The 27295-nt window shown below is 50.2% G+C and overlaps 1 protein-coding gene across 1 annotated transcript; it reads right to left on the bottom strand.

The window, feature by feature from the left end:
• Positions 1 to 27295, bottom strand: CSNK2A2 (casein kinase 2 alpha 2). The gene is made up of 12 exons (XM_069027366.1): positions 27092 to 27295; positions 26772 to 26883; positions 15801 to 15902; positions 15027 to 15077; positions 8756 to 8815; positions 6652 to 6735; positions 5661 to 5771; positions 5348 to 5449; positions 4931 to 5031; positions 4149 to 4297; positions 3861 to 3954; positions 1 to 444 (listed from the first exon to the last, which is right to left on the bottom strand). Exons 1-11 carry the CDS (start codon positions 27193 to 27195, stop codon positions 3878 to 3880), a joined length of 1053 nt encoding a protein of 350 aa, XP_068883467.1. The 5' UTR covers positions 27196 to 27295; the 3' UTR covers positions 1 to 444; positions 3861 to 3877.

The following is a 27295-nucleotide window of genomic DNA, read 5'->3' as shown; positions in this document are numbered from 1 at the left end:
TTCTTTTAAAACTTTTATTCAACAATATAGAATTCTTTTAATTATAGTATAGAACTGTCCATCATGATACCACATCCCCTGCAACCCTCATGTCCTGGAAGAGACAGGCACAAGCTGGCTAACCATGGTCCATCAGAGGTTGGGGGGGAACAGCCGGAACAGAGGAAGGAACGACTAACCAACAACTGCTTTGCACACCCTTCACATTTCCACGCTTTCTGGGTCAGGAAGAGCTCAACAAGGAAACGGAGGCAGAAGAACCTTTAACACTCGGAGGGAAGGGCTGCGGTCATAGCGAGGCGAGTGCTGTCCAGCCAGGCGCGTGCCCCGCTCTGAGCCCTGCCCGCGCTGCGCAGTCCGCTCGCCGTCGCTCTACCGTGCCGATAGGACGTTTGATTTGGTTCTCATTCTGCTTATGGAAAATTGGGAGCAACAGCATCGGACCTGAGGAGAGACGGGAGGAGGGAAGTGAGCGTCGTGGGGCACTGCCAGCTTAACACAGAGCTCCTCCAGCACCATGATGAGGCGATGGGTCGGCACCCGTCTGCCACCCCACCCCCAGCCAGGCCCAGGCGCACCCTCCATGGCCCTCTGGATGTAGGGACAGCAGGGGAACCTCAGCCTGCTTTGGAAGGTGCAAGAAAGGGAGGCAGGGCCGAGCAAGGCAAGGGAGAGATGCAGTCCAGCAAAGCAGAACTTTCACGGATAGCCAAACAAAAGTTTGGACTTTTTTTCCATGACCTACTGTTTTGAGTTTCCCTCCACTATCAGAAACACCTCCCATAATTCCACTAAAAGCTCCCATCATGCCCAGAACACTTGCAACAGCTACAGACAAACTGGCAAAGCTGCTTACTGCATCCGTTTCCTACTGCATCCCTCAGTGGCTGATGGGGCTGGAAAGTTTTGAGCTTTTCCTCTTAGAAGGCATTCAGCCAAACCCATGCTCTGCTAGAAATCTGGAGCCAGGGCAGCTGAAAGGCCAGGAACATGCACTAGGACTCTCCTAAACTTCTCCAGGAGAAAGCAGATGAAGATGCATGTTCCCCAGTCCTCTTAACTTCCTAGGGACTCTTCCCCAGCTCCTGGCTGTCCCTACAGGCAGGAGAACGCTTTGCTAAGATCCAGAGGAAAGAAGGGTTTCCTGATCTGAGTTCTGGAAGAGCCAGCAGAGATAAACTGGCACAAGCTGCAGTCAAACATCCCCACTGCCCTGGGATCAGGAGACTCCACACCCTCCTCTGTCCCAAACCACCCTTGCTCAGCTGCTGTTTCCCTCCAGGATGAATCTGTCACTGCTCATCCTACCCTACAGCTGGGGTAGGGATGTGGGGAAATAAGAGGCAGGTTGTTCCAGCTTCTCTGCTTACTGCAGTCAGGGAAAGCCACTTCAGTCACTGGAAGAGCAACTCTCTTCCTCTGCTTGAGGGTACCAGGAAAGAATTCCTGACTCAGGCTTACAGAACAGATACCACGCACCACCTTGAAATTCCACCATCGGACACTGCCAAGCACTCATATGCAGCACACTCACATACGTGATCAACAGTGTTCACCTATCAAAGTTCCCCCATTCAACCCATTTTTCTTCTCCCCACCTCTTCTGCCTTGCCCCTCCAGAAGCTGGGAATGCCAACACACAAGAGCTGGAAAACAGACAAGTTTCTCCCATAGCAACTTGGACACGCCACGAGAAACATCCACTTCTCAATGGAGCAATTCAATAGATATTTAAAATCAGTTCAAAACTTGATATTAAAACCCCAAACCAACCCTGCTGGTATTGGTACAGCTTAAGAGCACGTGAGACTCCCCTGCCCCTCAGGCCAGGCAGCCAGGAGGGTGGGCAGATGGAAGAAGAGAGGGCTGGGAACACTCACCAGTGCCTTCAGCAGCCTCTGCAGGAGAGCAAATGTTAGTGAGGCCCTGCAAGATGGCAGCAACCACAGGCTGCTCCTCACCCTGGACACCCAGAACTGCCCTCATGTCCCTGGGTGCGAGGAAAGAGCTCCCCTGCTCAGCATATCTTTAGACAAAGCCATCCACCCAGCTGAGAGCTGACAAGCACGGGCGTACACACATGGAGAATCCCCATTTCCAGCTGTGCATTGGTGACCTGGTCTGACCCACCAGGTAATGGCAGAGCGAGGTCTGTCCCTCAGGCAGTGCCTGTTTGAAGCCAGTGGAGCCCAAGTGCTGACCCCCACACTGTGCCCAAACCCTCGCCCCTCCTCTGCGGCCCCGTGGCAGCAGAGACAATCTGCCACAGCGAAACTCTCAGGGCTGACAGCAGGAAGGACTGCAACCAAAGACTGAGTGAAAGGTCCCAAAAAAACACAGACGAGGGGCTGGAAGAGCCAACCTGCCCTTCTGGAGGAGACAAGCCCTCCAGCTCTCAGGCCTTCTGGCTATCCCATAGATTTGAGACGGCAGACATTCAGACGTATAGATATTTATTGGTTTCAGTGAATTATACAAATGGATTGACCTGCTGTCGATGCCAATAGAACTTTATTGGAATATGGAATGTAAACAGATGTTTCAAATAGAAACATTGCAACCTTATAAAAAATTAACTATTTCAACAATGCCGCAGAAGGAAATTCTGTGTTTAGGTGCTGGTGGGAAAACACTATCTCCAGCGTCTAGGTTTGAGTGTCACCAGAACCACTTGATGAAGTTACACACAGAACAAGTAGAGGAGGCAACTGTGAATTGTGGGGCTATAAAGCCATCGAGGGATCTGATGAAAGAACCCACAAGACGAACCCCCCACCCCCCAACAGGATCGGCACCCCAGAATTCAACAAATGGCTGACTTTGTTAAAACACTGCGTGGGATCCCAAGGCCTGGATCAGTAGCTGCACAGCCCCTGCCCCGACGCCGCTGTTCGTTGATCCTCCCCCCCTCCCTGTGCTCTCCTCCCCGGCCTCCTCTCCACTCCTCCATCCTGCGGTGCTGGATTGAACCGCTCCAGAGCTGTGCTCTGGCACAAGTCTGCGTCTGGCACGAATTCTCATGGGAGCCACGTCATGAGGTACGTGGTTGCACACCTATCACAAGAAATCTTGCAACACTGACTTTCCTGAGCTCGGTGGGAAAGTCTGGATAGTCCCTCCCCTCTCCTGCCACAAGAGCAGCCCTCACATTCACAAGTTTCCAAAGCAGGTCTATTGAGTTTCTTCTCAGAACGAGCCTTTGTCAAACACACTGGAGGGGGGGATCTCCTCTCCCCAGCAACTCGGATCAGTGCCTTCGTTTTAATGCTCCAAACCAATCCCGAGATGCTGCTGGGTTTGTGGGTTGTTTTTTGTCGAACTCCCCCTCCCTCCCTCCCAACCACCCCGGCATTCACAATTGAAACTGGAATTCAAGGGCCAAATTCAAGCCCAGAGTGAGCAGTAAAGACTTGAACCTCAAAACAGAGTTGCACCTGCTGACCCCCAGCCTGAATTTGGTTCATTCAGAGTCTACAAGTCAGAAAGGCAAGTTTAGAAAGAGGCATGCTAAGGGCTGATGGTGGAACGACCAATTTGTCCCCACCAGTGTGGTGGGGAAGGCTGGACTGAGAAGGAAGAGAAGGATCCATAAAGATGTGAACCAGAATCAGTTGTGTGGAGCCCTGGGGATATCACTACATATTTAGCTCTTGCAAGACCATTTGCCCAGGGCTTTGGTACCACAGGGTTAGAGTTACATTAACCACAACCACCAGAGAGGAACTGAGGTTTAAGACCCCCCCCAAGGTTAGATTTCTGCCGAGTATAAAGGGGAGGGGAAGGAGGGGGGGGTCCTTGGTTCTTTTCCCTTCACTGTGTGACCGAAGGTTTTGCTTTTATTTGTAAACATCTTGAATTACCCGTCGTTTTCCAGTCCTCATCGTGCTGTTGTCATGCCACTGGAGAGCACAGCGTTTTCTGAGCTGGGCTGGGACTGCTCCTTCACCACTGGATCTGCAGGAGACAGACCAGGCAGGAAGAGGAAACAGTATTTAATAAAGCGGAAGCTCCACCCAGGCAAATCCTTCCAGAGAAACTGCCCTCAAAACGCACAGAGCTGCTAAGGCTTTTGCAGAGTGGGGAGCCAAAATTTGCCCCCACAACCCACAGCTCTATCCCTGCTGGCCCCAGCTACTCCACAGACTCACAGAAATAGGGGTGATCCATCGCCTCCTTGGCAGTCAGCCTCTGTTGATGGTCATATCGCAGCAGCTTGTCCAGGAGGTCAAGGACTTCAGGACTGACCAGGTGTCTGTTCTCACTGTGGATGAAGTTCTCCCAGCGCTTCCGGGAATGCCTGCAAAGGGACCAGCTGTCACTGCACAGCAGTACCCCGATGTCCCATGGGAATCACCTGCTGCCAGCCACTTCTGAGCATAGGTGGCTGGGATAAACAGCCCACAGCTCTTCCTTGCACAAGCTACTGCTCAGCAAACACCTGCCAAAGTTGGAAAATCCTCTTCTTTATGTACACAATGGTATGGATCTCCTGTGCCAGGAAAGGTACAATATTGCACATTCCCTTCTGTCTACAGGGACTAGACAACAGCATGTGGCAGGCAGGGTGACACCCTTGGGGCCAGAACTGCTCTGGCTTGCCAGCCAGCCTCACAGAAGCTGTCCTCACTATTCCATCCATTCCTCTTGTCCTTTTCAGAAATCTCAACTGGAAAACTCTGAACACTCAGCCCACATTTAACTGCAGTGTCTACACCTCCACTTTAAGGACGTGAACAAGCAGGAGAAAGAAGAAATAGGGGATGGCTCATGAATCATGGGAGGGACAAAAGGAAAGAGCCTGCAAACAGCACTGTTATCCAGAAGATCAAGCAGGCCTTTGCTGAGAGTGCCTCAAGGCTGTAGATATCAGTTTATCTCCCTCTCTGTTCTTACAAGTGAAAAAAAAGCAGCATTTCACTTCTCCACTTACTGGCCCAGGATGTCGTTGAAGTGCGGGTCCAGTTCTATGTGGTACTTCTTGAGATACCCATACAGCTCATCTGTGCCCAGGACCTTTGCAATGCGAACCAGCTGGAACAAAAGGCATGTTCAGAGAGCAGAAGGGCAGCCTACTACTCTTTTGCAGAGACAGAGCTGCCCAAATCTAAGAGGCCTCCTTCTGGAAACATCCCAGACAGAAGGAGTATCTCCCTTGAAACTCGCCTTTGCAACATGTGCAGAAAACAAGTTTCCTACACAAGGCAGCAAAATCACTGATGGCTTAACCAACCATGTAGCAGCGTCCTCCCAGCGTGGCAGTCCCATCCCCAGAGCCTCCCCACTATACACACAGAGATGAACTGGGGACAAACTTTTCACAAAATAAGCCAGGTAGCAATGTCTTTACTTGGTCATAATTGTCCTGGCCGTGGAAGAAGGGCTCCTTTCGGAAGATCATGCTTGCCAGCATACAGCCTAAACTCCACATGTCTAAGCTGTAGTCATACATCTGAGGGAGAAAAGGAGAAGCTGTCAGAAAAGGCACACTCACCACAGCCTGGTTCCCCACCAGCACAGGCAGCCTCAGCCTTTGCACTTCACAGCCAGCCTCTCTCCAACCCAGGCAATGCCCTGACAGGCAAAACCAGACAACCCAAAGGTGGCTAAAGTGCAGCCACAAAGTGTTATCACTGGACAGCAAGGAGGAGACAGACTCTTACTTGGTAGTCCACAAGGAGCTCTGGTCCTTTGAAGTACCTAGAGGCCACACGGACATTGTATTCCTGAGCTGGATGGTAGAATTCGGCCAGACCCCAGTCTATGAGCCGCAGCTGAACATGCAATAGAGACAGAGTCATCAGCCAGGAAGGGGAAATCACATTGGCCAAACCTCAATCCCTTGATGCAAGCGTGGAGCCCAGGGTGGAGGGAGGCCCTCTGTGGACAGGAGATGCTCTCAGCAGTTCTCTGATCAGGTTCTTCCCTTTCCCCTAACACCAGCTGGCGGGGCAAAGCCCAGCTTAGAAAGCTCCTCTGCCTTCTGAGTCCAAGCACAGTTACTGCTGGCTCCTTACCAGCACCACCAGGTCCTTTGAGGGAACAGGCAAAAATCTTATCCCACTGTTTAGAAGGGCTGGGCTGAAGGCAGTGTTGATTTTACCTGGGGACTGAGAGCAGAAAATGGGGTAGGAGGGGCTCAGCACATCCTGCAAGGCAGACCATCTCCACAGGTACAGGGATGGACAACCTGCTTACTAGGGAAGGACACCAGTAAGAGATTCCCTTCCTTATACACCTTGCCTTGCCTGTACAGCCACTGCTGATTGACAGAGAGGAACCTGTGGTCCAGCAACTACTTCCTTGACAAAAATTCCAGGTCCCTGGGGCAGGCACACACAGCACCTGATAGGATACAAGTACCACGATGGGGTGGGGTAGGTCCCTGAGCTGCCCATTTCCATGGCAGTGAGCTGGGAACAAACATTTCCTCTGGTCTAACCAGCATACTCCAGCAGTGAGGAAGCCATGGACTCCCACTGCTCTGCTCCCCTGTGAGACTTTGACCATCTCCTGGTTCTGGCACAGGTGGAGGGGAGCCACTAAAGAAAAGTTAGAGGGGTATATGCAGCTGCCAGGGCTATGGGTACAGAGGCAGCAGAATTTGAAGTTTCCCTGGAAAAACCCTGCTTGTAAGCCCTGGTGTCACAGTACCTTTTTCTGTTGGTGGTCTATCATGACGTTGTGGGGTTTGACATCCCTGTGCATGATTCCCATGCTGTGACAGTAATCCAGGGCCTGGCAGACACACACACACACACACATTAGACATGGCTGTAACTACAGGCACAGCATTACCAATATAACAGACAGTTCTCAGCCAGAAGCAAGAGTTCACAAGAAGTGCCATAACCCTGGCACATGAAACTGGCAGTTTCAGCTTTTACGCTGCATGCAAGTGACAAGCTGGCATCAAGACTGTATGGACCTTGTGCCCTACTGCACTCACAGGTCCTGGAACTGTGTTCCCTGCACTACTGTTGAAGAACACGATGCAGAGAGGTGTCCCACCTGGTGACAAGCCCAGTGCTCCAACCTGGGTAGCCCTGTGCTTCCTTGGTCATGCTCTCTCCCCTAGAAAGGGAATGATTCCTACATGCATGCAGTTTTATGGCCTTCCAATGCGACTTTTCACTTGTGTCCCAAAACACACTCAAGCTAGAAAGTAATCTCTGCCCTGCTGATTTAAGCCAAATTGCACTTAAAAAAGGCAGGTGATAGCACAAGAGGGAGAGCGAAGCTGCTTCAAGCTTGTAGGCAGGAGCACACATAAGCTCCCCAACTCCATGACCTTGCACCACTTGTCCCCCCAACGCAGCTGTTCCCTTGAGCAAGGGGGTGAGAATGTTGTGTTCTCATCTCCAAGGGGAGGGAGATCCATCCATCAACATCTATCAGATGCTATGAGATCTCCAGCAGCATGGGAAGAGGGTACAGCCTGTAGTCATTCAATATCCAAGACATCAGTGCCAGGGAAGCAACGCTGTCCTTGGGCCCGTGCCACAGTGGGAAGCAAGGAGGCAACAGCTTCCATCACAGCAAGGCCTCAGAGAACACCCCTGCAGTGACATGTGGCCTCACAGCCCACAGGACTCACAGCAAACGCTGGTCCTGGATCTCCAGTCCAGGAGATCTGTAACAGGTTACATAAACTGCTTCCAGGGATGAAGCTCTTCTAGTGTCTTGTGTTGCCCAGGCTCAGGGATCATCTACACTTCATCACCCCTCCTATCCTAATCCCAGGCTGCCTCAGGCTCACTCCAACATCCAGTAGGAAGGTCCTTCCCTTGCAGACAGGTGGGCAAGCTTGGGAGTGCAGAGAAGAAAGCCTCCCTTAAGCCCACTAGATCTGTTGCAGTCATCATGTCTCAGAGCACAAAGGGCTTTCCTAGCCTATCCTGCTCATTTCCAGAAGCATGGGAACTGCAAAGTGCCAGCCCAGAAGTGCCAAGGCCCTGCTAGGACCTGACACAGCCAAGCTGCTGCTCCAGCAGGTCAGCACAGAACAAACCTGGGATCAGCCAAACCTGTCAGCTCTCCCTTGTGCCCTGCTGCCTCCCCTGTCCTGCAGCTGGAGACCCCCAAGAGCCAGTGCAGCACATCCCACAGACCTGCTATGGCTCCTTGAGGGAATTTCCATGGGGAAGGGCAAGCTAGGCTAGTTAAGAGGAGGTATTTAGGGCACTCCTCACCTTTCATCAGAGGGGCAAGGAAAGCTTTGGCTGGGAGGTGTCAAAGGAAAATACTGATGTTACATGTAACAGCTGGCATAACTAGTGGGCAGAATTCACCTTCTGGGGCTGCATTTGAATACTGCAGCAGAGAAAAGCCTGGAGCTGGCAATCCCTCTCTTCCATTCTCCCTAGCATCATAGTTCCCCAGCCCTGCCTCAAGGACCTTGTCCTGGGTCTGGCTGTTTTTCTGGGAGTTGATTTTCCTCACAGCAGCCCTATGGTGCAAGAGACATAGGGAGACCAAGCATGGCTCTACCTGGTGAGTAACAATCACAAACACTTCAGACCCCAGAGAACCACAGACTCTTTGGAGGTGACCAAAGGCCCCCAGTTTGGCTGCAATATCTCACAGCAACAAACCAGGTAACCTGATCTCTTCCCAAACCTTCCCAAGTTAAGAGACTTGGATTCTGCACTGAACACAAAAGAAGTAAGTAACCCCTTAGCAACAGTGCCCATGAGCCCCACTACTGCCACTCATTCCTGGTCTCCCCATCCAGACGGTCATGTGCAATGCCACTCACCTTAAGCAGCTCATACATATAAAACCGAATATCAAAGTCTGTCAGGATCTGGTACAGTTGCTGAAACAGATTTGGGTAGGGAGGAAAAAAAAAAGAGACAAAAAATAAATACTCCAGATTTGGATTAGTTTCATTTCCTGCACCCCACCTGCCTCCAATCATTGACCCCGTTCCAGATTCCATATGAATGTTACCATTCCCAAGGGCTTTCCTGGTCTCAGACCTGCCAGGAAATCTAGACAGGATGCAAGAGCTCCTGCGAAATGCTACTGGGATCATTCAGACTTGTCACAACTTTCCACCAGGAGGTGGGCAGGCTGTCTGTCCAAAAAAGCAAAAGCTCTGGAGGAGGCACAGACAATTGTGACTTTCTGTTGTCAAGTCCCTGTGATGACTTTGCATGCCAGCACTGACAAGAGCATTCAGAGCAGGTGGGCTGGGAACACATGGGAAGGTGTCCAGGTGTTCAGGGTGTGGCAGAGAGAGGAAAATATCAATCTAAAGGAGCCTGGGGTTGGGAAGCACAAAGAGGAGACCCAGCCTTAGAGCCACAGAGGTTCCCCTCTATCCCCGGATAAAGGCTAATGCAGCTCAAGAACACAGGAATGCTTGTGTGGCCAAGGAGAGCACGACTCAAGCATTGTGGGGAAGTGCTCATTGCCACCATCTCTTCTCCTGTGTCCTTCTGTGGCTGCTCATGTGGAAGTGACAAAGCTCCAGAGGGCACTTTAACCTACCCTGTGCCACCAGCACCATCACAGGAAAACTCATCCTGCTGCTCCCACACCAGGTCACAGCTGCCCCCAAATTTGCCTTCTGCTCTGTATCTGTCACTGGCTGTGGGGTCAGCCCAACCTTGTTGAACTGTTCTCTTCCAGGGAAAGCAAGGCAAGATGCCAGGGCAGGGCAAGGAAGGACACTTGCAGGGCAGCAGTGAGACCAGACCTCTCTGCCCTTTCTTACAAACACGGATCATCTCATAGCTCAGACAAACCACCAATTGCATCAGCACTGGAGCCCGCTGTCCATCATAGACACCACTTGGCAGCTTCAGGAAAAATCCCAGACCAAAGGATTGAAATTCACACTCCAAAAAAGCAGCTCTGGCCCTGGATCCCCTCCAGGCCCCTGCTGAGATCCTCAGGTTCCTGCCTTACTTAGGGCTATCTCCAAACAGCCCCCCCAGCTCCAATACCGCTCTCAGAAATCATTTGACAACATACAAGTGTCACTTACACACACAGAGCTTTAACAGCCTCCAGGACACAACTGCATTGTATTCTCGTGAGCTGGGGTGATCCTAATGCTTTGGAGCAACCCACTGAAGCAGACAAGTGAGCAGGGAGAAAAAAAAGACATAGCCACAAGCTACAGAGCCAGAGCAGGGATGGATTTCCTGACTTGTGCACAACTGATGCAGGACACAGGGCCAGCAGAGGACAGCTGAGTCCTTCCAGAAGTCTGTTTAAATGGCTTGCTAGGAAACAAACACTGTAAGAAATGTGTAAAACGTCTTTCTGGCATTCACTGCCCTGTTCAACTTCACCTGGCAACATCAATGCACCTGGGGAAGGAGGGCAGAAAAGGCAGAGGCAGTACAAAGACTAGACCTCATTTTCCCTATTCCCTGGCTCTCTGCCTCTTGCTGCCTGTAAGTGGGAAGGGGATGGAAGGGACGTCACCAAAGTCTTTCTTCTCAGACCCACAATGCTGTTGCTTCTCTGGCTCATGGCCTTCAGCATTCATTGGGCAAACAGCATTCAACAGATTTCCCTACAAGAGCTGCCTGTGAAACCCAGCCCCTGTGACCTCTGTCAGTGCCAAGGCCAGCAGTGTGGCCAGCAGTGCTCAGTTCTGCTCACACAGGGAACAGTCCCTGCAGGAGCCTGCTCAGCCCTGCAGTTAGCCAGTGAACGCAGACAGCATTGAAGCACAGAGCCAATGTTTCCACTGCAAGTGGGTCCTGCACAGCAGCTGCCTCAAGCAGGCTTTGACAGTGGGCTCCCAATTCCCTTTGCCAAGCCTAGCAGGGGGCACCTGCTTTGCAGACATACCCCATGCTCTGTTCTTACAGCTGTCTCTGTGGAGTAGGATTATCAGAAACATCACTGTGGGGATCACTCAGACCCAGCTCGAACATCTGCTCAGCACTCAGGATCCCACGAGGCCTCCAAGACCTGAGCTGGTCTCCTTTCTCCATACAGAGCACTGGAAAGGCCAAATCCACCCACAGGCAGCCACTACCCCTCTCCAGCTTTTGGTGGTATTTTGGCACACATCACATAACCAATCATAAATGAATCCCGTTAGTGCCCAAGGAGACAGAGACATGCTTGCCCCCACCATGGGGCTGACAGGAGTTAAATGCTTATTTCTCTCCCTTGAGTAAGCAACACAGCTGGCTACGTGCAGGAAGCAGCATCTGCAGAGCAACAGGGTGGCTGTGAGGAGAGACACTGCTTTGGGGTGCAGGGCAGCAGCAGCAGCAAAAAAAAAAGGAAAACAGTTCCCAAAGCATCCCAGTCTTGGCAGCCACACAAGGGAGAAGAATCTTTTATACTTCTGCATTGCTTATGCAGGGCAACAACCATTTTTTAAACAAACCTTGGATGTACAAGGATAAAACCCATGCACACATTTCCCTCACAGCAGTTTGGCCTGAAAATTCACCAAAGTGCAGGTGAAGTGGAAGACTTGACTCAAAAGCCCACTGTACCCACAACTCCAGCAGGCTGAACATCCTGAAGCAACCTTCCATTGCTCACCTTTCTTGCTCATCTCATTTTCAGCACCAAACCTGCTACTGTGTTTTAAGAATGAAATAGCAAACCCAACCAGAACTGCTCCTTGAGACCTGTCTCTGCCCCCTTCTTTCCTAAGGGATTTGCCTCTTTGGGGCAATGAAAGGCACAGTACCAGGTATGCTTACAAAATACGTGACAGCTGGCAGTGGCTGAAGTACAGACGTCTCATTTCTAGTTTGAAACCAATTAGCAAAAGACATTTAATTTCACTGATGGTTCCTCAGTTGCATGTGGCTCTGCAGTGCAGCTTTCATTTAAGGCAAATTACTGTGGGGAGCTTGAATGCTCTCAGATGACAAGTAATGCAGCAGTTCTGAAGAGAAACACTAACCCTGTACACAAGCTGCTGTCCTCACAGCAGAATACACATCCAGTCTGGCTCCAGCTCATCCTCCTGGCGAGTACAGTGCTGTCACTTCCAGAAGGGACCCAGACAGGTAATTTAAGAGAATGTAATCAGCTCCGGGGAGGTATCACCTAAGTCTCCTGTTTATACCATCATTTAAGAACAGTGAAATAAAAGCTTGTGCTTCTGAACTGGGATCGTTCACAGCCAAGGCTTAGACCCCACAGAACTGCAGCTTCTGCCCAGGCACAGAGAGCTGAGGAAACCCAGCAGCCACTTCCATGGGTGCACTGACATGAACAGTGCTCTGCCATTTGAACAGGCAAAGGGGTCAAAGTATTAACATCAAGCAAAAAATAATCATGTTGAAGAAAAGGAACTTCCAGAAAGGAGACAACTGAGCATACATCCAAGCTTGTGAGCAACTAGTGCCAAAAGGACACAGAGAAATGAAATCCTGTGGTCAGCAACCACCTGCTGCCTGCAAAATGTGTCACCAGGAGCAAAGGCCTCCCAGCTTTCCTCACTGGAGGAAGGTCAGCCAGGACTGCCAACACTGCAGCTGCATTTCCTCTCCAGGGCTGCCAGCAGCTTGGGAGTCACAGCCCTCAGCCACACAAACTGCCCTGGGAACCCCTCACACATCCTGAAGGTGATTTGCCAGCGAGATGCTGGTTCTCAGCAGTACTGCTGAATCCAGATGTCAACACAGAGAAGGGCACACCAGCAGCAGCCATGTCCAAACAAAGAGAACAGGTCCCTGTCACCTGGATGAGCTCATGTGGCACTGAACTCCAGCAGAACTTGGCTGCCCAGGGAGATAAGGACTATGGAGCAGAGGGGACAATGACTGGGTGCTCTCCAGCTGCTTCATGTGTCGAGATACAGAGCAAGCTGAGACCTCCAACACAAGTGGTCTCACGTACTCTGTACTCTCTGCTTGGCACTTCAGAGCAAAGGAAGAGACATCTTGGGAGTTTCTATATAGAAGAAGATGCCCACAGGCACCCTCAGTAGAAGCAGCTCTATAATCTGCAATTAGTTGCAGCCCCAAGAACCTACTCAAACAGGCAGACAGCTCATGGGAGTGGAGCATCAAACAACCCACACACCCCATACACAGCTAGGGAAATTCAGGTTACAAATAAGCTCTGAACACAAGAAGCCACACTGCATGCCCTGGGGACACACTTGCATTCCCAAGACAAGTTATTCCTGCCTTGTACCAATCAGCATCAAAAGCATCAATACCTTCTGTCTTGGACTTGTGCAGCTGTGAATTTGGACTTCCCCAAGGAGCCAGGCTTTCTCCCAGGAGCCTAAAAAAGTCTGCTGCAAGCTCATGTAGTTGTTTCTAATGCAACAGCCAGAGCTGAGCATTGTCACTTCTGCAGTGGCCAGTCCAATGCTCGTCACTGGCTGCAGCAGTGCCTGCCCTGGCTCTCCATGTGGCCAGGATGGCCAGTGGACCATGGACTCCAAGCCCAGCATCTTTCAGTTGAGAGTCCCTACTAGCCACCAGCCTCAAGGTACTGCTGAACACTCCGCTTCATGGACACATTTCAGTTTCAGTATCATCACATTGATGATAATTTTTCCTCTAGGGACACAACAGTGGTATAATCATATTTTGACTTGGAGACACACAAAGCAATCCTCAGCAAGGTGTACCACTGCCTGAGCAATGTACCTTATCTCAAGCCATGTATTAAAATAAAAATCAATGAAATAATTAAAAAGTCTTTAAATAGAAAGTTAAAAACTTCTAGGACCAGCCTTACAAGGAGGTTGTGGGTCAACAGGAGAAGCACAGGGGCACATTCCCAACACACAAGGCACTGGAACAGCCCAGCTGATGTCAATGAAGCCCAGGCAAACCAAACCTGCTTTAATTAGCCCTGAAAGGTCACCACAGAGCACTCCTCTCATGGCTGTTTACTTGATGGAGGCAACATTCCTCTCCCCGCCCAGAGCTGTCAGGGCAGATGCTGCTGCAAGTTGCTGTTGCTGTGGCTCCTGCAGTGTATCTCTACATGAGATTAAATAGCACTCAGGCCTCCACTGCAGCATGGCTGCAGCTCTGGCTACACACACACATCCCACCTGGCAGCATCCAGCTCACCAGGCCCACCCCAGAGGGACAGAAACTATGGGTGCTGCCCCTCAGCATGCAGGGCTGCAAGAGCTGGTCTGTGAGCCAGCTGCCTCCTTTATAACAAACACCCCCCAGGATTCTTCTCTGGGTGTTTGGTACATCTGCTTCCTACAAAACCTGTACCTACATAATGATCCAGCATAGAGAGGAAGAAGAAAACACCCTTCCATAACATGGAATGAAATAAATCCCTGAATGGTGCAGGAGGGATGACTGCTGGCTTTCTAATGGCAACTGCTCAATTAATTCTCCACCACTGACTGAGTGACTTAGGGTAAAGACTCACATGGGGGAAGCAAAGATACCATTAAAATAGGTGTGGCTGCTAATTGTAGATCCCTTTCGTCTAGCAGCATTTTGGAAGCAAAAGCAGTTGTAGCTGCATTCAGACAGAAGGACCCTCATTTTGAGAACAGGTAATACCCCTTGGAGCTCCCCAGACATCAGAAGAGCCAGGAAATATGCTGCAGCCTCAGACAAGAAAAAAAAAGAGCTCTTAAGATGTACTCAAGAACGTTCAATCCCCCTCTACCAGGCCCACTGGCAGTGGGAGATGAGCTCTCCACCCCTCTGACACCCCCCACCTGCCACCCCAGGTCTGAAGGATTCCAGAGTAAATCAGTGTCACCAGCTCCATCAACTGCACTGCTGTAAACAGAGCACCACCACTCAGGGATTAACTTGGGCTGAATATATAGCACAGCAGTGATTACTAAATTGAGAGGAGAGTAAGAATATCTAACCTGTTGACCTTACTCCTTAGAGTTGGGACATTCAGCACATAAACCTTTTATTCCTTTTTATCTAAAGCCCATTAACAGGTTTCTGATTTACATGGAAAAAGCAAAGTGAAGCTGACAATTGTAAAAACTCTAAATTCCCCCCATAGCTCTTGATGATTATCTGAAAATCACAGCACTTTACAGAAATGGGAAGCCTCCCTCCTCCACACTCAGGCAAACTCACCTTAAAATCTGTGTTATTGATGTACTCAAACACCAGAGCAGGGGTCTTTGACTGCAAGAGAGAGAAAGTGATGGTTTAAAACATCCACTTGACCTTTCTTTGGCTCCAAGAGACCTGAGAAAGCCTTTGCTTCCTGCCCAGCCCTCACAAGGGAGAGCAGGATGGGAGCAGGACATGGGAAGTGCAGCCCTGCTCACACCCCACACACTGAGCACCAGCTCAGCATTTTGGCCAGCACTGCTCCCCCATGCCATGGAACAGAGAGAGCACTGGGTGAGGCAAAATGTGTCACTAGGAGCTAGTGCCTTCCTTATAGGAGGAAGGTCAGCCAGGACTGCCACCACTGCAGCAGCATTTCGTCTCCAGGGCTGCCAGCAGGCTGGGAGTCACAGCCCTCAGGCTGCCCGTCAAGAGAAAACTGCCTGAGAACGGGGTAATCGTGGCAGTGCTGACCATGACAAGACTGCTGGTCACTGGGTAGGAAGGACAGCAACCAGAAGGATTAAAGTGTTTAATATCCAGTTGCCCTGGCTGGTACTTAGGTTCCAGATGCCAGACAAGCTAGAAGGCTACAGGCTCTACTTTCTTATGAAAAATCTGTAGGACTTCAAAACTTTTCTCCCATCAGCCGTGGCAACACACGAAAAACATAGAAGGGATGCTGAAGAGTCTGGGGAACATGGAAAGGAAGAGGAGCCCATCCAAACCAACCAGCCTGTGCCTGCAGCCAGTGGGAAGGCAATCCCAGCACACCCCCCCGACACAGGCACCTACCACTGGATCCTTGACAGTGTCAATCAGATTAATGATGTTGGTGCCACCACGTAGATTCTCCAGAATCTTAACCTCGCGTTTTATCTTCTTTTTCTTCACTGGCTTAAATAGACAAAAGAAATCAGAAGTGAGAGTCCTTTCAGAAATTAACACTGATTTCTGCCACTGATTTTGACAGGAACACATCGCCTCCCCTCCTCTCTCTGCTCCCACCCTCATATGGGAACATTTTTAGTACCAAAGAGGAGACAGACACCTTGCATGAACTAGGATTTCCCTCTCATCCATGAAACCTTTCCATGCATCAGGGGAACAATCAAACCACTCCAGACAAACATGACTGTGACTCCAGTACCTGTGGTTAAAAGTGCCTTGGACTGCTCTGTGGTAACCTCAGCACACAGATTCATGTTGTGCATGAATGGACAGGACAAGCATGGTGGACCTATCTCTGCTTTTGTTTACCAGCACTAACCAGTTTTTCACTTTTCAACCCATTTCCCAATGAGTACTTTAATCCCATGAAATGATAACCTGAGAGTCTCCAACACCTAGATCGCTTTTAAGCTCAGACACTGCTGTGCCTTGTCTGCAACCACCTCAAATGCACAGAGCCAATTGCACTGCATGTCACTGCATCCATAACCATGATTATTTTTAAAGCCTACAGACATTTTAAACAGTTCTGACTCCTCCTCTAATCTGCTCAGTCTCAGGAGCCCTCTTTGCAAAGTAAGCTTTTCTCTGGACATCACCCTGCAGAGAGTGACAAAGAACAGCTGCTTCCAAGGCAGAGGCTCAGAGCCTGGATTGGCTTTTACACTCTGCTGATCCAGTGGTTCACTTCAATGTAAATGATCGTTTCTGTAACTCATCCACTCCCAGGATAACCCTACCTCTGTGCCTGCTGGAAAGGAAAGGCAGTTTAGAGCAGATAAGAGGTGAGACTGTTTTAATGAGCCTTGGCTAGTGACGAGCGTGGGCAGCACCAGCTGCAAGTCACCAAGTCTAGCAGTCTTTCATTCCATAGCTGGAATATCCCCTCTTGACCCATCAGTACCACTAAAAAGAACTGCAGAGACATCTTGCAGGAACTGGTAAAGCCCTTGCCCCATCTCTGAGGCTGCTGGTGAAAACGCTCCTCTCTAGACTTTTAGCTTTCTAAAACATTCATCATCTGTCACTGAGTCTGGTGTGTGTGGAGGGGTGTGATGAGGAATGGCAAAGGTATGAGGCACCTTCCCAAAGTAAGACACGTTAGAAGATGTCTGTGTGAAGGACAAGGAGCCACAGGAGCTCAACAGCTCAGGCTCACTACCTCAACTCTGCCACAGCCTCCCACTTCTATGATGGCCACAGAGTGCTGATGGGACAACTCATACTCCCCTTACAGGCAAATCCAAGGCAATCCCTGTTTTCAGACCCCTGGCAGAAATGTACGAGCAGACAGGAGAAGGAACAGAAGGTTTTATATAATGGGAAAATATGGCATTTATGTAAGTGATAAAATATGCTGTCTTTCAAGGCTCTTCAGGTGGCTGAAACCTTCAGATTCAAATCCTGCTCTTCTCCTCTTGCAAGTTAAAAGGCATGAGCTAGACTTTAAAGCCAAAAAATGAGAATCTCAGCCTGAAGCAAAGTGCCAAAAATAACACCAATGCCAGCACAGGGAGCGTCAGCCCCTCATAAAGCCACTGTGGAAAACGGCAGCAAGGCCACTGCAGCTGTCAGAACTGGAGCGATGCGGGGCAGGGCTTGCTGGGGAGTGGGTGACCAACAGCCCCAGGGCAACGCTGGAGCTCCTGGGAGCTTGGACAGAAAGGGAGAATCAGCCAGAGCCGGGGCATGTAAATCTGGAGGAGTGAGGGCTACGTTTTTGAACCTGAGAGTAGGATGCTTCATTAGGGACTAATTTAATTTATGTCAGCATGGAGACGGACACCGCCCTTGTGTCACCCACATGCACAGATCTTACCAGAAGGCCAAGATGGAATTAGAGGATGTAATTTGGTTACTCTGCTTGTCCAATGAGGCAGATGCACACACAAGCTGTTTTTCAAGGAACTTCAAAGAGGAATTGAGGAACTGACATCCTGAAGGTGCTCCCTGAATGGCCAGGCTACAGCAGACATGCCTTACAGCCTCTCTGCTGCAACACTTGCACCTGATTGGGAGCTGAAACAGTGCCTGAACACAGCCAAGAGGACCCAAAGCCCACTTTCAAACACCTTTTCCTTCGTACTGTAGTTATTTCAGGGGCCTTTTGCATCATCTAAGTAGGGGAGGATATCCCTCTGAGAGTTCCTTTTCTCCTGCCATAGCAACCACTGCTCTCACTGGGGCAGAAGTTGTTGTCTTCCAGTCACTTCCACATGTTTCTTTCACCTTTTTCAGGATGGGAAAATGATGCTCTATGTTGTCTCCATCAGAAATCTATCCTTACCCACCACACATTTACTAAAACACTAGAGCAGACAAAATCAGTGGTTTTTAGAAAAAAGGAGAGAAGAAAGTTGGTCTTTTTTCACTGAAATGCCTGCAGGTAATCACCACCAGCAGCATGCCTGACATGACCAATGAAGACACTCTGGTGAACACTGTTCCAGCAAGAAGGAGAGTCAAAAGCCACTTGCTGTTTGCACTTTTTCCTGCTAAGCTGCAGGACTGCAGAGCTCTGGCCAGGCTGTCCTCACCATGTCCACATCAGCTGTGAGCTGGGACAAGGGCCCTAAGGCCTCCAGTCCAGGCAGGGCTAGGGATTGGAAGCCCTGCTCAGTGCAGGGCTGTAAGCAGTGGATCCTCAGACGTTCTCCCTGCATGCAGCCAGCGCTCAGAGTGGGGTTTTCCACCACTACGTAAACAAGGATGAGGCAAAAGAAATGCCATGGGCTGAAGTCATTGTAGAGGAAAAGCTATTGCCTAGGAGTGTCCTCAGAGAGAGCAACATGGGGAAACAGTTTCCCCATTTCAGATTTGCAGAAGAAAACAGGGGTGACTGCTGGCCTGCACCCCATCCCGCACAGCTGTCACCTACCCAGCCTCACGCCACCTCCTGCTCACATGTCCCACACCACTGCTCCAGCCACAGCTGCAAACACCATGCGCTATCCAAGAGCACATCACTGGGGCTCCGTTTTTGCCCAGTAACCGGTTCCAAGCCCAAGCTCTCGCATCTGGCAAGTTGAACACCTTGGTGCAAACCACTCCAGCACACGGCCAGCACTGCACTGGGGGTAACTGTTCAAAGCAGAGAAACTCTGCCAACTTCCCTCACGTCCCAGAGCCCAGTACTGCTGAAACCACAGGCCACCAGCAGCGTATCAGCCACACACTGGGATTAAGTCTGGGTTGATACAACTGCCTCTCAGAGTCACCCGATCTGTCTCTCCAAGGATGTTGACTCCAAACACACATGGATTAAATGTGAACTGAAGCTATTATGGCCTCCAACCATCTGCTTCTCCCAGCAGGGATAGCTTCTAAAACACCAGCCCTTGCAGCCAGAGTATTTTTAACAATACTCATTTAAGGCTATTTTATTAAACCAGGCTATGAACAGCAGCATTTCAGGTTGTGCTTCCCATACAGGCCAGTCCTCATGCGCTGGGAGGGAGATTTCCAGCAGAGGAAAGGAGCAGGCACCTCAACAAAATTAACTGCTCCTTAGTTTGATCTGCCTGTGTTTGCAAGGCAACATTTTACACAGGTACAGCCTCCAACTCCATCTGTTCCCAATGCCAGAGGCATTTCAAAGCTTTCCTCCATGTTGGGATTCTCCAGTGACCAATATGGGTCAAAGCCTTTTCCTCTGAAAGGGGCTCCAACACAGTCCCTCTGCTCTATGCAAACACCTCCTTCCATGAAATCTGTACAAACTTGACAGCTTGGAGACTTCTGTCGCATTTGGTTGAAATTGGCCAACCAGTGCAAAATCTACTGGGGGGAGGAGGGGGAGAAAGGCTGACAGACAGCAGGATTGCATAAGACTCGTTTCCATAGGAAACCAGGCTAAAAGACATGTCTCAGTTTAACCGTGTCTACACTGGGAGGGGTTTAATTACTTCAACTGCAGCAGTACCCTTAGAACAACATTACTGTCTAGCACAAGCCAGTTTTCCAGTTTCCCAGAAAATTGCTTCCTTCCTCAGGCAAACTGGAAGTGAGGTGGCTGTAGATTGTGGAGACAAAAGATGCAGTTCACAGCTGTCCACTATGCTGAGGGCCTAGAGCAGAGGGACAAGGTAACCTCCAGCCACAGGAGGATGGTCTCTGCTGGACCCAGCAGCTCTCAATTGACTGTCCCCAGCCACCTATCCTTTGCTGCAGGTTTCCCACCCTACCAGCCAAATGGATGAGTGCTTCAGTCCCCTTGAAAGTCAGGCAGAAGAGGCAGTGACAGTGGCTACAGCTATCCCAACTCTCTTTGCCCAAAGACTGGGGAGCATCATGCAATGCTACCCCTCTGCAGAGGTGAAAAATGGCACAGGATAAGCTTTGCAGTCAGGTAGATCCAGAAGAAAACACCTCTTTGTGACCAAGAGAACAGATCCTGGGTCATTTTCCACAAGATCATGTGAACTTGTAAGCAAGAAAGGAGTCCAGCTGCAGCAAACACCAGCTGGGAGAATTAACATTGTTTGCTAAAATAAACCTTTAAATAAAAGACTGCAACCATCACTTCCTGTCTTGAACGAATAAATGGCTGCCTGTTTAAACATATTTTTTTCTTGGTTTCTAAAGCAAAGGGAGTACACTCTTCTGTCAGATGCTCCAGTTCCAGCCTTCCCCAACAACCTGGGGGCCCATTGCTTGAATTCAAGCAAAGAGAGAAATTAGATTTGTTATCCAGAGTTCTCTGTGCATTTTCACACTGTGAAAGAAAAGCAGTGACCAGGAAGGCATGTGAAATACGAGTTAAGTCCAAAGCATAAAAATCATTTTACATTAGCCCAGAGCAGGCAGCCCAGCAGCACACACACACTGCCAGCTGAGGAGCACACGTGCTGCTCTGAAGGAATCCCAGAAGGTGCTGGGTTTTGCCCAGCAGGTGCTCTGAAACAAAACCGGGGCTAGCACAGCAGGGAAGAAGGTTCAGCAGTCAAAAGATACAAATCCATGAGAAACTAAAGTAATGTATTCCACCATCCCATAAAAAACAATCAATTCTTTGCTCACCAAGCCTGAATAGCCTGGAAATACGACGATGCTTCCAGTGAATAAGCAGAGAGATCTGAACACACAGCGTGCAGGACTAGCAAAAGGCTCGAGCAGCATCCCTATCACAGGCTTTAAACATTTAAAAGCTGGCACTAGAAGCTCATTTGTCTCTATCAAGTATTATCGAAAGGATCACAATAATCGGCCTATAAAGCCCGACGCCAATTGCTCAGTAGGAAAATTGGCTTCAGAGCAGCTCTGCTTATTTTGCCAGACATCAGCTGGGAAACCAAATAATCGTATTCCAAAGAGCTACAAAATCAAGGAGCCCACTTGTGTTAACATTCTGCTGGTTGTTTGCATTTTACCACTTCCATTGTGGGAATTCAAACTTTTGTGAGCAGCTCTTGAATTTTAGAAAAGAGAGGGGAAAAACATACCTTGAAAATACTAAAGTACTATTTCTTTTTTAGTTAAATAAAATATGCTTAAGTTTGGTAGAATATCCCAGCATGTGTTCTGAAGGCAGTTTCATTCTTTCCTTCAGAATCCTTTTCCTTCCAACATGGCACACCCTGCAACAGCCCTCCTGGGGCTTCAGAACTGCCCATGATACATCAAGAATTCTGCAGTCAACTAAAAGGGAGATGCATGAGGACCAAGTCCTGATCTCCTCCACCACCATTCCATGAGATGGGATTCATTCCTTCAGGCCCCTGCCAACACAGTGCTGTATCTCACCCTTCTCCATGCACGAACTGCAGCTTTGCAGCTCATCAGTTCCTTGGTGCTAAACCACCATCACCACGAGAGTCACCAGCTGCATCTCCAGGCCTCTGCGAGACACCCAGGACTGTCCCGGTTGGTCTCAGCTCACACAAGGCTGGACTCCAGCAGCCAGCTCTGCCAAGCTCATTGTGGGCAAGTGGTGTTCAAAAGAGAAGAGCTGTGTACCCGTCTCTCTTGCAAAAGGGCTCATTTCAAGACTGCCAGAGGAGGAAGTGGACCAAGGGGAGCTGATTCAGTGCATGCAAACGCAGGAGGAGCAAGAGACACAGAGAGCTACCAGGAGCAGGCATTGAATGGCTTTGGTGGAAGGTCACTGATGCAGCCAAAAGCTCCAGCCTGAGGGACCAATAGCATCCAATCCTATTTCCCTGTGCAATCCTTCTGCTGCCAGCATGGGAGTCATTTCAGCCCCCATCTAGAACACGCTGATGTATGTGGGCTCTAAAGCTTTTAGAGACAGAAGAAAACTTACCAGAGCCACCATCCCAACTCTGTTCTCTAGTTACTACAGTGATAACTTGAGTTCAACACTGGCAGGACCTTCCAGGAGTGCCTGGTATGAACAGCAGCTCTGGAGGGTTTACACAGCCCAAATGGAGGAACAGGGGAAAATCAAAGACAAACAAACAAGAATGCACTTGTGAAACCACGTACATGGTTGAAACTTCCAGTGCATGGACTCAGCACAGAGGGACAAAAGCCACCAAACAAGAAAGGGCTATTTCATCACTGCTGCAGGACCTCCATTTCACTGGTCCCTCTCCTTCTATCTGCATTCTTCCCCTACCTCCACCCATGTTGTGCCTATGCAGAGTAACCACACAAGGAGACAAAAGAGCCTCTTTTTGATGGGTTTAATGCTTCACAAGCAAGTAGAGCACACATGAACACACAGGTGCATCAGGAAAGAGGGACAACTCCTGATTTCTGTAGAGACCTGCCAACATGGATGCTGTTATCTCCACCCAGAGTTCACACTGGGATAGAGGCAGTACAGGAGACTGGGAGGTGAAGGACACAGCTGTACAGCCAACACACTGCAACAGCACTAACTGCAGGTAACTCCAGTGGCATAATTTGCACTACAAGGTATCACCTGTAGCAGTTACAAGCAATGTGGAAAGTTAGCCTTCGGCTTTTGGAGTGGCAACTTGCAACACTGTTCACATCCTCCAGGAACACTTACTCCAGAACAGAGGATTCACTTTAAAGGCATGCTGGGAGACATTTTGGAGCTGCATTAGCAGAAAAACAAGAGGAGAAGTTCATCAAAGAGACAGCACAGACTGACCTCAGCAGTCCATCAAAAACCTCTACGTGGTAAGATATGGAAGAGCAGAGCTGTGCTTCAGATACCTGCATTGGATGTAGACAACACACGACTCACTGGAAACAAGGATGCCTTAAACTTCCTTTGTACATGCTGAGGAATGTCAGACCTCATCCTGGGAGTCAAACCTTAGCATCAGATTTAAGCAAGACACGAAAGCACATACAGAACATGTTCACACACCCCCTTCCTGGTGTGGGCTGCCCCAAGGCAGGCAGGAAGCAGGGCCACAGCTGTACCCAGGCCAGCCAGATCAAAAAGCCCACAAGAGCCTCTAATACCAGCAAGGGACTGTGGGAGCACAGCTGCTGGCTAACTCCATGCCATACTAACATGAGGGGTAGGAAGGTCGGTACGGTGCAGTGTCTCCACACTTCAGATCCTTCTCACCCTTTGGTCCCTGAATAGATTGAAAAGGTGGGGAGTTTTCCTCTGCCTCATTGCTCAAGATAAAAGCTTCTGGAGGATGTTTGGCATGGGATGCCAGTGTGGCAAACCAGGCTCCTGCCCCACTGCTTTGCATACACCATCCTACACAGTGCATCCTGATGTCCTGCTGCAGTGGAGTGAGAAGCAGCCTATTCACTTCATTTGCCTTTTTAAAAAAGAGCTGCAGAATTTTCCCAGGAAAAGTGACATTAAGAGTATCATATTTGTAAGGCACTTGATACAGGAAATGGTAATGTCACAGTCATTTGCATGATCTTAATTCTCTTTGCTAATACACGTTATGACCACAACTAGCAGCATTCCATTTTCCTGCAGGATTATGCCTGGTCCTGCACTTGGGGGAGCAGAACTGAAAGGAAATGCTGGGTACTGGCCAGGGAAACAGGACACCTTGTTTTATGGAAGCACAAAAGGCCTGGGGCACTGTGGTACCAACTAGAGCCATGTGCTCCCTGGCCTTGTCCAATGCTAAAGTCTTCATGGGGCACTTACAAACAAGCCAGGCGAGTGGCTGCCCATAGAGGAAGAGCAGTTATCTCCCTCATGCAGCACTAAACCAGGACCTATGCTCTAGTCTCAGCTTTGTTGAGGCTAAGGGACTTGCCCAAAGGCACACAGGAAATCTCTGCGGCTCAGTTCTGCATCAGACAAAGGGTGATAAAATTTCCTGACCTCTGTGGAGGAGGGTACAAGATGTTCAGGTAGCACAACACCAAAGCAGAGGAAGCACTTGCTTTGTGCTAGCTTGAGCTCAGTAAGGACAAGCTGCTCCAAAGAGCAAAGGCTAGGAAGACGCACCAGTGACTTCCCATGAAGCTTAGATATTAAAACAGTGATTCCTGCTAAAACTCACTCTAACACCTAACATAAACTGTCCCCTCAGAAAACATTAATGAGAAAGGAGCAACTGTGCTCAACAGCCGCATCCATTGCCCAGCCACAGTATTTCCCTTTGTCCCACCCCTGCACCACACAAAAACCTGAAGACTTTTGGTTCCATTTCTCACCTCACAGGATCCAAATTCCTCCCCAGTTATGAGGAACAGAGACACCCAGACCTTTTGCTAAGGCTCCACTGTAGATACATGCAATTACAGTTGCAATTAAGTTTTGAGTCTAGTTACAGGAAACCAGAGGCACTTTCCACAGATCAGAGTGATGTTATTGCCACACTTCACAGATTTTCATAATGTACACAACGTGGTGCTCTGAAACTCCCTTTTCACTGACCCACTTTCCACTGAGGAGAAAGTTCATCTTTATTTATCTGGACCTTCTGCTTTTCCTTGCTCACTCACAGGAATGCTGTCTGCATGTTAATGCAAGTGGGTAGAGCCAGGGGAACCAGTGGCAACACCATCCGCTTCAAATCTGGGACAATCCAGTCTCCTGCTTGCAGGGCATTAAGGCAACGCATTCAGGCCCCAAGGAGAAGGAGCACCCAGCTGCCCTCAGATGACTCTTGCCAGCTGACTCACTCTCCAATGCTGACAGGCTCCCTAGATGTGACAGAGTTCAGCTGCCACAGGGAGAGGAGCATCACTCCAGGGGAGGCTCTTTGGGCTGGGAAGAGGCAAGGAGCAAGATTTCTGACAACTTTCCCTGCAGCCTCCTCTCAGCCTTGTGGTGCCTTTCTATGTGGGACAAGACCTAGAATCTCAATAAACCACAGCAGTCCTGAAGAGGCCATTAAGGGCTCCAGAGAAGCATGCACAAGTGGAGTTTCCCCAGGCCAGCCACAAGGCATCTTGTCATAAAATCCAGCTCTGCACTTGCCACTTGTGACTACTATCTCACAGCAAAAACTCCTGCCTGCATCTACTTTAAAAAAGACAAAACCCCAAACCACAAAAAGCGTCCAAAGGAGCGGGACGTTCAAACAGCATGCCAGAGGAACCTGGCTTGGCAGGGACACGTGAGCCTCACCACTCTGCCCTGACGTCAGGCTCAGCCACAGAGGCTCTCCCAAACAGCTCACCTGGCCACCTCCTTGCCACAGCCAAAGCTGGGGTTTGTGTGCATCCTCCTAGAGGCAGATGGAAGATCATACCTTTCCCAGGAGTGCTGGCTGGACAAACCGTGACAAGTTCTTTGGGAAGCTAAGGCAGATCCCAAGGAAGAAGGCACAGTGGGTGAATGGGAACGTCAGCAAAGACAGCCAGACACGCTATGTGAGTGGATCTAGTGAATACCTTAAGGCTACAGCCCTGCAGAGATGCATGTCCTGGAAAGCTGCTCTTCTCAGTGGCTGCAAGGGAAGGTTAAGCTCAGACTCCCCTGCACACTGCAGATGAATGTGTGCCCAAATTCTTAGGACACCCATGGTCAGACACTGGCTCCCACGTGCTCTTGGGGAACAAGTGACAAGTGTTGCTGGTCCAACAAGTGACAGCCACAAGTGTCAGCCAAGCCAGAACCAAACATACTGCAACTCTAATCTTTCATTTCAGTCTTAACTCCCCTGCCTACCCCCAGATCACCAACACAGAATGCTGCTACAACAGTTACCACAGCTCGCTGTGAGCTCTTGCTTTGGTGTCAAACATGGTCAGACATGCCCTGCAGTGTATAACCCGTGCACAGCCATCCCGAACTACAACCTCCCAGTGCTGCTCAAAGGTCCCCACAGCCTGACCCCACCAGGGTCAACACACCAGCACACAGGTCACCAACACTGCCAAACTTTGGAAGGCCTCCTTGAGACCCCTCAAGTTTCCATAGTGTTTATAGTCTGACTGTGATGAAATTCTTTTCTACATCTGATCCTCTAAAGGACTGAATATAAAATGTTGGTGCTTTTTTGACCGCTGAGCATCCTTGCAGCCTGGCTCTGAAAAGGCCACGTGCCAGCTGTCTAGAGGTTAAAAGAAGGATTCCCCCCTCCAGGCTTCACATTCCTGTTGACATGGCAGTCCCTGGACTGTTTTACACAGGCATTGCCAGATACGATTTGCCAAACACACGCAGAACACGCAACGCTGTTCAAATGTCAGGACTCACAGCTCTCCCCCTCCAGAGGAACTCAGCCCTGAGCTATGCTGGACAAGGAGGGGTGGAGAGATCAAAACATCACTTGAGCATGCAAGACACCAAATCCATTTCCAAACACACCATCCCAATGTCCTTAACGAGAAAACAGGAGTTTTGGGATGAAGAAGGAGATCCAATAGTTCTTTGGCCCCACCAATCCATCTCCTCTCGCTTCCAGCCACCACAAGCCTCTACATCATCAACGGGATACTCACCTTGAGGATCTTCACGACAACCCTCTCGTTGTTGGTGATGTTGATGGCCTCAAAGACCTCGCTGTACTTCCCTCGGCCGAGCTTTCGAACCAGCTGGTAGTCGTCCTGATTGCTGCGGGCACCAAGAGGAGAGAGGCGGTGGTGGGGGAAGAGTGGATAACTAACAGGGCAGCAGGCCGGGGAGGGGGGTCCTCTCCCAGCCTCTCCCTCTCCGCAGCCCCCCGGGGACACCCCAGCACGAGAGCGGGGGATCAGGAAACCCTCCCCAGGGCTGAGGCCCTCCCGCGGGACGGAGGGCGGGTCCCCGCACGGCGCTTTACCCCCAGCTCGGGACGTGCGACTCGTAGTCCCAGTACTCGCGGCTCCTCAGGCTGTTCACCTCCGCGTACACCCGCGCCCGGCTGCCGGCGGCCGGGCCGGGCATGGCGGCGCCGGGCGGCGGCTGCAGGAGGAGGAGGAAGAGGGCGCGGGGCCGGCGCGGGAGGCCGGCGAGGCGGGGCGCGGCGCGCAGGAGGGCGGCGGCG

Source organism: Aphelocoma coerulescens, chromosome 11 (genome assembly GCF_041296385.1).
Source record: "Aphelocoma coerulescens isolate FSJ_1873_10779 chromosome 11, UR_Acoe_1.0, whole genome shotgun sequence".
Classification (NCBI taxonomy): domain Eukaryota; kingdom Metazoa; phylum Chordata; class Aves; order Passeriformes; family Corvidae; genus Aphelocoma; species Aphelocoma coerulescens.
This window is presented reverse-complemented; position numbering and strand designations above follow the sequence as displayed.